Here is an 11,076-nt window from a genome sequence, read left to right as displayed (position 1 = left end):
CCGAGGCCTTTAGGAAGGTCAGGGAGATGGTTCCCCTGAGTCAACAGGGTATTTCTCGTACCAGCACAAGATACACCGGTGCCGGCAATGTCCTCATAGAGGTACACGGGGAGGACAACTCGGCCAAGGCGGATCTTCTGGCCGACAAGATCAGGCAAGTGGTGAGTCCCAGTGTGAAGGTCATCCATCCTGTAAAAATGACTGAAGTCAAATTATACGGTCTAGAGGATTCCATGTCGAGAGGAGAGATAGTAAACGCGATTGCGAGTACGTGTAACTGTAAAAGTGTCGGTATCGATCCCAGTGCCCCTCTAAAACTCAAACAGAACAGGGAACAGGCTCAACGTTGTCTGGGTCAAATGTCCTCTCGTAGTGGCGTTGAGGCTCGTGCGGGAGGGCCGGTTTATGATCGGTTACTCCAATGTCAGGGTCACTCTTGAACCCCAGAGAAAGATGCAGTGTTACCGGTGTTTCGATTTTGGCCACTTGAGCTCGGCGTGCAAGAGGTATCGACAGATCCGTTCGTGCTACAAGTGTGGTGAAAAGGGACACGTAGCTAAGCAATGTTCCGGAGTGCTTCGTTGTGTTTTGTGTTTTGAGGCGGATATTCAGCACAATCATCGAATCGGTAGTGTGCGTTGCGGGGCGATCAAGTTCCCGGGGAAGCTCAAGCCAGTTCGGAGGCTGGATGCTGCAGAGAACGTGGAAATGGACCTCCATAATGACTAAGGTCCTTCAGATCAATTTAAATCATAACAAGATGGCACAGGACCTGATGATCCGCTGGATAGAGGAGCGCAGGATTGCGGTTGCAGTCGTCGGATCCCTACAGGCCTGCCGGTTCGGGTATGTGGTTCTGTTCGGATAATCTTAACTGTGCTGTCCTAGTGTTATACAATAAGGGTGTGACGTCAGGAGAGCCAACGGGTAAAATTTTTCCTTTTCCTTTTATCCCACCTGCGCAGAAGCGCCATTACTCTAACCGCCGAAATTGGCAACAACCGGCTCTCCTGCCGTCGACGTACCACGTGATGCGCCTTACCGCCAGTACACATACACCATAGTAAATATAAGTATTATATAGGCAATCTCACAGGTTGCAAATTATTAAATAACCGATAATAGTAAGCATTTTTCCTAAAATAATATATATATGTATCATTGTATTGTTGACGTGTTATTCTAAACACGTTATTTGCGATAAATATCATCACATGCCTCGGTAGTCGAAAGGATAAGATGCCTGCTCGGTAAGCAGGAGATCCAGGTTCGATTCCTGGCTGAGGTGGTATTTTTTCGCAAAATAATTACGAGTTTTCACGACTGGTTCGTGGTCGGGCCCCGCCGTGACGCACACCCTCCCTTATTATTATTTAATAAAATTAAATAATAATAATAAATAAAATAATAAATAGTAATAATAATTACCACCTTCCTTACTCATAGCATAATCACCGCTAATTTACACCGTTAAATAATAATAATACTAATAGGTTAATAGTTAATAATTAATAATAAATTTAATGATAATAGTCAGATTAATAATTAGCATGTCAAATATAACACTTACATCAATAACAAAATCATGTTAACGATAACGATATTAATATAATTAATTGTAAGATTATTACTACAATAAAGCTCGCGTTACTATTACGCGCATCATCTCCAGTCAGCCACGCGCTGATTGGCCGACCAACGCCATAGATATGCACATCTAGCCTAGCTCTATAGTCTATGCCGCCGCCAACGCCACGTGCGTTGGCGTACCCACGCTACCGCCATGTTGCGCAACAGCGCCGCCGCAGGCACGCGCTACAACGCACGGCCATACTCGAGCACTCTTGTGCGCGTCGTCGATCAGTGAACACCGTGCGAGCGTCGTTCCTAAATCCTTGTCTCGTTCAAGTCTAAGTGTATTTCAATCTCTAGATTTAGTTCAAATCCTAGCTAGTAATATTTCAATTTCTAGTTTAATATATATAGTATTCCGTACCATCTTGTTCGTGAGTGTAAGTAAATTCAGTGAATATCTGAATATATCGATTTTTACTTAACGCCACGTGTTCTTCATTACCTCATCCTTTGACTCCGAGGTTCCGATAATAACGGATGTGTTCGCGAGGCTAAAGAGGCAACGGGCGTTTATAATAACTCAAGTCTTCTTTTATCGAATAATTAGTGGCTAAAGCGAGAATTCCATTCTGTCACCGGGCCAAGGTGTTGTGCGGAGTACGCACTTACCACGAAGGGAACAACGGACTTCGAGCACGTGGTAGCCTTCTATCCGAAGTGACGCTGCTACCACAACGTCTCTTCGCAACATTTCTCAATCTCATTGCTTTAATAAATTAACACTCGCCCGTATGCCTAAATCGCGGAAGAATCGCGCGGGTCGCAACAACGCACTTCGGCGACTCGAATACGATCCCCACGTGGCCGCGATCTACGACCACAACGCAATCATCGGCGAAGGAGTGACTTACGACGGCGAGTACGAACTCCTCGTGCATGATCGCCTCTGGAGCGCCCTGCCAGCCCCATCCGCGCCCGTAGCAGCTTACCAAAGAAGCAGTTTTCGATTACGTATCTCTCTCGAAGAGTATCTGCGTAGAGCAAACACCGAAAGGTAAGTGAGAATTATGCATTGAGTCTTATTCCCGGTTGCTTTCGCGTTTTCCCACCGGGCATACGTTTGCACCGGTGAAATATAAAGTATACGTATAAGAAAATTAGATGTAAACGAATATAAGTATATTCGTCGTGCTCAGGATTCTTTCGGGTTACATCATTCGCTTTGTTCGCGTCGAGCGACCGCCGCATAGTCGCATCACCCGACCGAAAAGGTTTTACGATCGACCCCTTTTTTTTGCCTCCCTTGCTACTTTCCTTTAAGGCATGTAGGGTTTTGAGTCGCTCTACCGTTGCGTATAGAAATATTCTAGCTTCGAAATATTATTTAACGTTGAATATTCGCCGCGTAATGTTAACACCCGTTATCTGATGTAATGTGCCCGCCTTGTTTCCTCGAACCACGAGACCCGCGCACTCACCCAGCCGCCGTATACAAATATCGTATGAGTACGGTACGTTGCCTTACCACATTTGGATATCGACACGTAGACGACACTACCGCCAAATCGTTCCCTGCAAGGAAGGCAAGGAGGAAATACCAGAAGGGACGCTTACGTATCGTCTGGAACTGGCCCACGCGTTCCAGTTTGGGTACACTTTCGCCCGGGATCATTGTGATAACTGCCGTATCAGTCTCGTGATAGTCCGTGACATCGAGCTTTGCCCCGAATGCACCGAGGTTTTTGTCGTATCTCTGGAAGTACTCAGGGAATTAGGTAACACCACAGAAAACTTCTGCGGCCGATATTATCTTGATGAGACGAATCCCGCTCCCAACGGCATTTTATCGCGCCGACTAAATTTCTCCATCTCACTGATCCGCTCACGGTCAAATAATTACTCGACGTCGGTTTAATCGCAAGGTCAGCCGCGTAATTTGCTGAAATTCTTCGGGAGCGTTCTCAATAATTTGCCGCTGAGCTTATCGGAGGGGTCCCCGCGGTCTTGACGTAACAAGGGTTATATCTCGTCGTCCTTTGCGTTACCGACTTTGTGGCTGTCACGATCAACGGCTACCTGGTTATTAGTTGCTACTCGCCGCCTAGCAGAACCGTGGTGGAGTTTAACGCGCTTTTAAATAACATTCATGACGTGATTGGTCCTAACTTGAGACTAGATTTGTCATCGCTGGTGACTTTAATTCGCGCTTGACATATTGGGGTGATCGGATTACCTCTGACCGTGGCGAGTTGTTGGAGTACTGGATGGAGTACATGATGGATCTTTACGTAGCCAACGATCTCGGAATTTCCACGTGCGAGAGAGTTCAGGGTCGGTCGGTTATCGATCTGTGCCTGTCGAGCGACGTTCCGCGTAGCTCTGTCAGGTGCAAGGTGGACGAGTTCAATTGCTCGATGTCCGATCACCGGTTTATATACTGGAACATTGATCATCCTCGTTCCGATGAAATCTTTGCTAGGTGCCCCGTTATAGGCTGGAGTGCCGCGCTCCTCGATAAGGACAAGTTCGAGGAATTTTTCCGTATTCAGTCCTCGCTCACGGAGGTTGATCATTCCTCGTCGAACGCGGAACGGCTGGCAGCTCGGTTATCTGGCGACATTACGATCGCTTGTGACGCGTCTATGCCGAAGATCCGGTCTCGTCATCGGAGAAGGGCGTACTGGTGGTCCGAAGAAATCGCGCTCCTTCATTCCGACTGCAACAAGGCGAGAAGGAGATACGTGAGGGCACGGAAAAGGAATATCTCAGCTGGCGACTTGAAGTTCTTCGCCTCTCTTACCGTCGTAGTATGAGAAGGGTCAAGTCCGCGATCTCTAGGGCGCAGAAGGCTGCGTGGGCTGATTTCATCGATGAGATCAACAGGGACCCTTGGAGTCGCCCATACAAAATCGTGATAAGGCGGGTCAGGGATCGCGAGCCCCTGGCCCCGATCGATTATTTGGCTTCTCTCGTATTGGCGAGATCGTCTGTCTTTTGTTCCGGTCCAGAGAGAAGATAAATTGGGTGATGTCTCGATCTGACCGTGATCACGTTCCGGAGGTTACGGCTGCTGAAGTCGAAATTGCGCTCAAGAAGTCGTTCTCGTCGTACCGCACCGGGCCTTGATGGCATTACCGCCCGCGTAGCCTCAATGGCTCACATTGTTAACCAGCGTTGCATGCCGTTATGCTATACTCGTTGCCTCAGAAGGCGTATTTCCGTCCATTTGGAAGCGCGCGAGGCTCGTTCTGATCCGGAAGCCGGGTAAAACGGACGACGCTCCTTCGTCCTTCCGTCCTATTTGCCTTTTGAGTGATCTGGGCAAAATATTGGAGCGGATCATAGCGAATAGGATTTTAGCGTATCTGCAATCCCTTCCGAATGGGGGCATCAGCCCCTTTCAGTGTGGATTTCGCTCCGGTAGGTCTACCTGCGACGCGATCCTTCATATGAGGAAGATTGTCGATGAATACACCGCGCGGGGTAACCATTGTTTGGCTATCAGCCTCGATATTAAGAATGCCTTTAATTCCCTGCCGTGGAATTGCATCGTGGAGGCTTTGTGTTTCAAGTCCGTTCCCCCCTATTTGATCGACGTCATTAGGGACTATTTGTTGAATTGATCGGTGATCGCGGTCAAGAGTAACGGCAGATCGGTGACCTATGGGATGTCGTGTGGTGTCCCCCAGGATTCGGTCCTTGATCCACTGTTGTGGATCGTTGCGTACGATGCCATACTCAATCTGGGTCTCCCGGGAGGCACGCACGCCGTCTGCTTCGCGGACGACACGTTGTTGTTGGTGTCGGGCGAGTCGAGGGAGCCCCTGCGACACAGGGCGAACCTCGTTTGCGAGATAGTGCTAATGCACATTAGGAGTTTGGGCTTGGAGGTCTCTCCGCCTAAGACAGAGGCTCTCCTTTTCTGTCCTCGCGGTGCCAATTCGGATCCTTTACGGATCTCCCTGGAATCGACTGTTGTCTAGGGTGTCTCACTAGGGGATCTATGAGATATCTGGGAGTTGTGATCGATGATCGGTGGCGTTTTTCCGAGCATCTCAGGCTGGTTGAAGGCGAAGAGACTTTTAAACGCCCTTAGTATATTGATGCTCAATTTGCGTGGGCCTTCGGTTAACAAGCGGTTACTGTACTTCAGTGTCGTTCACTCGGTGATGCTCTACGTATCCCCGGTGTGGGCGCTGGATTACGTATTGTTGTGCGGGTCGTTTCGGAGGATCGGTCCAGGAGTCGGCAGGGAGGAAGCACTCACCACTTCTTTTTTATTTTAATAAATTTTATTAACACTCAATACAGTTTGTCTTTTCTAATTCGGACCGCGACAGACGTGACGGCACGCGGATCTCGACGAGTCCTCTCCTCATATCGGTCTTCCGTTTTTATCCTGTTCCGGGCGGCCGGTCCTTGCCGTGTCATCAACATGTTCGTCAGCGTTCGCGGTATATTTCTGGGTCGCGCGGCGGTTTTCCACGTAAGGGCCGCGCAACCCGGTTCACAGTTGCTTCACGTCGAACGATTACACCATATTTGCGCGATTAGCACAATTCGCTATCGCTTGGTAAAATAATAATTCATCGGATAAAGTATCGCTTGCCGCAATCCGCTTTGTCAGCGGTGGGCGTGATTGCATTCTCGGCGCTCGCGACATCCCTCCCCCTGTGATGGAAGAGAACCATGGGGGTTCGGCTTTCATGTGTCCCTTACTTGGCGCTCGCGGCATCCCTCCCCCCCTTCGATGGAAGGTGATCTTACTTGTTATGTTTGTGTGTTTGACGGCCCATACTATGGCTAGCAATTCTTTCTCCGTTGTATTATAGTTTTGTTCCGCTTTATTCAGAATTCTGCTTGCGTATGCAATTGGTCGATCTTGGCCTACTGGCCCTTGCGACAATACTGCTCCGATGGCGTATCCGGATGCGTCTGTCGTTACTATAAATTGTTTAGTGAAGTCCGGGTAAGCTAGAACTGGTGTGGTCGTTAACTTTTCTTTTAATGTTTCGAATGCGTTCTGTTGTTCCGCTGTCCAAACGAACTTCTCATTCTTTTTTGTTAGTTTTGTCAGGGGTTTTGCTATCTTCGAAAAATTCTCAATGAATCTTCTGTAATATCCGGCTAATCCTATGAAGGATTGCACATCTTTTACCCGTTTTGGTATTGGAAAGTTTGCTACGGCCGTTATTTTCGCAGGATCCGGTATTATACCGTTTTCGGAGATAATGTGTCCTAAGTATGTCACTTCCTTTCTTAAAAATTCACATTTATTCGGTTGTAGTTTCAGATTGTAGTTTCTCAGTTTTTTGAATACTTCAATTAGTCTTTTGTTATGCTCTTTCAAATTTGGTCCATATATTACGATATCATCTAGATAGACTAGGCATTTGAGGCCTTGTAATCCGGTTAATACGGAATTCATAAGTCTCTGGAATGTTGCGGGCGCATTTTTTAGTCCAAAAGGCATTCTATTAAATTCGTAGTGCCCGTAAGGTGTGGAGAATGCTGTTTTTTGTTTGTGTTCCTCATGCATGGGGATTTGATGGTATCCCGATGCTAAATCCAATGTTGTAAAATATTTCGCGTTTCCTAGTTGATCTAGTATGTCAGTGATATTCGGGAGCGGGAAAGAATCGCCGATTGTTAAGTCATTTAATTTCCGAAAATCCACAACTATTCGTAATTTTCGCTCTCCAGATGCGTCTATTTTCTTTGGTACTACTAGTAAGGGTGCGTTCCACTGACTCGTGCTGGGACGGATTATCTCGTCGTCCAGCATTTTCGCTATCTGTTTATTTACTTCTGCCTTGTGTTTCTCTGGTAATCTATATGGTCGGACATTCACCGGCGCGCTATCTGCTCGCGTATTTATTTCATGTGCTACTGCATTAGTGTACGATAGGCGATCGTTTTCTAGGTGGAAGATATCACAGAAATCTTCGCAAATCTGGTGCAAGGTTTTCTTTTCCTCTTTATTTAAATGCTCGGTTCGCATTTGTCTGTGCAATTTTTCTTTACGAGCTTGAATGGGCTCGTCGCTTGTTTCGTTACTTGACACCTCCATGGTATACATGTGTGCGGCGTCTTTTGTCCTTATCTCGTCCACCGTGACTAGCGGCGTTGTTATCTCAACGGATTCTCCTGTGGTATTTATCACACTTATTGGGCATACGTTTTCTTCCGGTATGACCAAACAATTTCCTATGAAGATTCCGGGTTTGGTTTCGACTGCATTTACTATTCCAATGCTATTCCGATCGGTTACTACCTGAATTATGGTTTCACTGCGAGGCGTTAGCATGGTTTTCTTGTACGGATAGAGTTTGAAAGTTGTGTTGCCAATACGGACTTGTTTTTTCCCATGATCGCATTTCGCTTGCTGTTTATTCAAAAAGTCTAGTCCCAGTATCCCTTCGTAATTTATTGGGAAGTCATCTCTTACCACATACATAGTGTGCCGTATCTCTCGGTCTCCTAGCGTTATCGTTGCTCTTATCTTTCCGAGTGTGTGTATCTTGTGGCCCGTAACTCCGGTTAGGGCTAAACGCTCTTCGCGCATTAGTGTGTTTCCCTTTAGATTTCCTACTTTTATTAATGTCAAAGTGGCGCCTGTATCGAGGAGGAAACTTGTTTTTCCCATTTTTGTCTCTCGCATCGGCAGGGTAATCAAGTCTAACGTGGCGTTTGTGTGAGGCGTATTCACCTGTGTCACTTGATGCTCGCGTACGGTTCGCGTTATCTTTGTTCTCGGTTTCTCTTCTTCTTCGTCGTCGCCACTGCTTGTGAACGATAGGTCATCGCTCTCCCTTTGCTGCTTATTCTTTCTCATTATTACAGCGGTATTTATTTGTCGCTCTTTTTCATTATCCTGTCTCGTGCGTCTCGGTTGCCCCTTTCTCGGGCGGCCGTTCAGTGACTAGCATTCGTCGCGCTTATGACCTGCCTTTTTGCAGTACGAGCAGTATTTCTCGATATTATTTACGTTCGTCGGTCGTTCGGCTCGCGGTAGCGGATATTTATTTGTGTATCGGCTTGAACGACAGTCGCGCGCCAAATGTCCTAGCCTACCGCATTTGTGGCACTCCAGTTTTTGATTGCGGTTTCTATACTGTTCTTGGTTGCTTCTAGCTTTCTCGTTATTATACATTTTTATAGGTTGGCTACCTTTTAATTTTTCTTCGGCTGTCGCGCCTAGCATCGCGGCTGTTAAATTCGTATAGTTCCTGGATCGTACTATTGTTTGTATCTCGTCACGTAATCCTAGTTGGAAATTTTCTAGGGCTAATTCTTGTATCGTATCTAGGATTGCCTTTCGTTGTTCCGCGGTGTGCTCGCGTCCTTCTACCATAGATTGATAGAGTTCCATTGCTAGTTTGTCAACGCGGAGTCCGTATTCTCGCGCGCTTTCCCCGGGTTTTTGACGGGTTATATTAAACTCTCGCTGAATGTGCGTAGTGCTACGCTTTGCCAAATAGCACATTTCGATCTCGCGCTTCAGTTGCATGAACGTGCGTATATCCCTTGTTTGGAAATCGTGCATGGCTTTCTCTGTTAGTTTCGTGCACAGGATCGCTTTTAATAATGATTTTTCGTCGGCAGGATTTATTTCGCTCATCGCGTACGTGCTTGCATTTAAAAATTTTTGAACTTGGTTCCGCGATGATCCGTCCATTTCCGGAATCATATCGCGGGCTTCTTTCAATTTCATAAACGTATGTGCGGGATCTCGCGAATTTCGGACATCGTCTCGTGTACGCCCGTATGTCATTTCTATCGGTTCGTCATTTTCTGCACTCCGATCGTAATTAACGACTTCTAGTTGGCTTATGCGGCCCTGTAGTGCTCGCATGCCTTCTATCAATTCGACCAACATTGCATCTCGCGCGTCGTGCGAAGATTCCGCCGGGTCAGGTTTCCAGTGCGCCTGGCTTAAAGTGGCTCTCATCCTTTTTACTTCGTCGTCCAATTCTTTGTTTACTACTTGTTGTTCTTCCGTGATCGATTTTAACGGTGTGCCCGAGGGTTGATTTGCCATTTCCGCTGGATTTATGTTTCGTGAAGCGGTGTAAAATTCGGTTGGATCGAACACGCTACTATCGTAAGATGTCAATGAGAACTCTCCGCGGCTAGGATTACTTGCGTTTGTGCCGTCGCTATGGTCAGATCTTGCGTCTGTTGGTTGTAATAGAGCGTCGTCGCGTCTCTCACTATTCGGTAGTAGGCTATTATCTATGTCACTAAGCGAAAACACGCGTTCAATTACAATGTTCGGATGTAGTTCCGGTTGACTCGTCAGACTATCGTCAGAATAATAATTACTTAAATCGCGGCGTACGTTATCGCGCGGATCGCGTGAATTTTCCGTCTGCTCAAGGCTCGGAGGGCTCGGGCTGAGCGCTCGGCTGGCTGACGCACTATGTAGCCACGACGTGTTTCTTTGGGCAGGAGTTTGGTTAACTCCCTCGTTCGACATCTACCTACACGCTTCTCTCGCTATCTAATGCGCTTGGCTTATTTTTCTATGACTTACATTACGCTCGCAATTCGCATGTTTGTGACGCGGCGCTGGCTGTTGCGGTAGGTCGTGGCTTCTCCGGTGTCACTGATATGCTCTGCGTTGTGGCTCTACCGGCTCTTTCTCGCTGCAGGGATGTCGACTTCTTTTCCGGCCTTTTCCTTGAATTCCGATCGTTTGTTCCTTCCAGATGACTGAGTATAGCTGCGAAACGATCCCACCGCTGCCACCAGATATGTTGTGCGGGTCGTTTCGGAGGATCGGTCCAGGAGTCGGCGGGGAGGAAGTACTCACCACTTCCTTTTTATTTTAATAAATTTTATTAACACTCAATACAGTTTGTCTTTTCTAATTCGGACCGCGACAGACGTGACGGCACGCGGATCTCGACGAGTCCTCTCCTCATATCGGTCTTCCGTTTTTATCCTGTTCCGGGCGGCCGGTCCTTGCCGTGTCATCAACATGTTCGTCAGCGTTCGCGGTATATTTCTGGGTCGCGCGGCGGTTTTCCACGTAAGGGCCGCGCAACCCGGTTCACAGTTGCTTCACGTCGAGCGATTACACCATATTTGCGCGATTAGCACAATTCGCTATCGCTTGGTAAAATAATAATTCATCGGATAAAGTATCGCTTGCCGCAATCCGCTTTGTCAGCGGTGGGCGTGATTTAGGCGCACTTTTTGAGGCACAATCCGATCCTGCTATTGGAGAATATAAGGTTAATGGAAGTTATATACCTAATCATTTATCATCTCCTATAACTAATGATGAATGTTTATTCCTTTTAAAATATAGTAAATTTTATTGCAGACGACACAGAGAATTAAAAAAGAAAATTGACAACTTAAAAATAAAAAAACATATATTTGATACATGTGTCGACCCTATAATATGTATACTTGGCTATATAAAAAATGAAGTAATCTCTATCGAGCAAGAGAAAGGGAATTTGAAAAGGTTGATAGAATGTGCATCAATTT

General features: G+C 46.8%; 2 protein-coding genes across 2 annotated transcripts; one reads left to right on the top strand and one right to left on the bottom strand.

Moving 5' to 3' along the window:
- The first annotated feature begins 3,839 nt into the window (after positions 1 to 3,839).
- LOC148936180 (uncharacterized) lies at positions 3,840 to 4,388 on the top strand. The gene has a single exon (XM_089078689.1). The coding sequence runs from the start codon at positions 3,840 to 3,842 to the stop codon at positions 4,386 to 4,388; it is 549 nt and encodes a 182-aa protein (XP_088934815.1).
- A 793-nt stretch (positions 4,389 to 5,181) lies between these two features.
- LOC148936179 (uncharacterized) lies at positions 5,182 to 10,769 on the bottom strand. Its single transcript, XM_089078701.1, is given in 1 exon segment — positions 5,182 to 10,769. A coding segment is annotated over 1 exon segment (3,948 nt). The 5' UTR covers positions 10,055 to 10,769; the 3' UTR covers positions 5,182 to 6,106.
- Between the last annotated feature and the right edge of the window lie 307 nt (positions 10,770 to 11,076).

Source organism: Pogonomyrmex barbatus, unplaced genomic scaffold (genome assembly GCF_055798465.1).
Source record: "Pogonomyrmex barbatus isolate J1 unplaced genomic scaffold, ASM5579846v1 scaffold28, whole genome shotgun sequence".
Taxonomy (NCBI): Eukaryota; Metazoa; Arthropoda; class Insecta; order Hymenoptera; family Formicidae; genus Pogonomyrmex; species Pogonomyrmex barbatus.
Note: the sequence above shows the minus strand (reverse complement) of the source record. Positions and strands in the feature narration are given on the sequence as shown.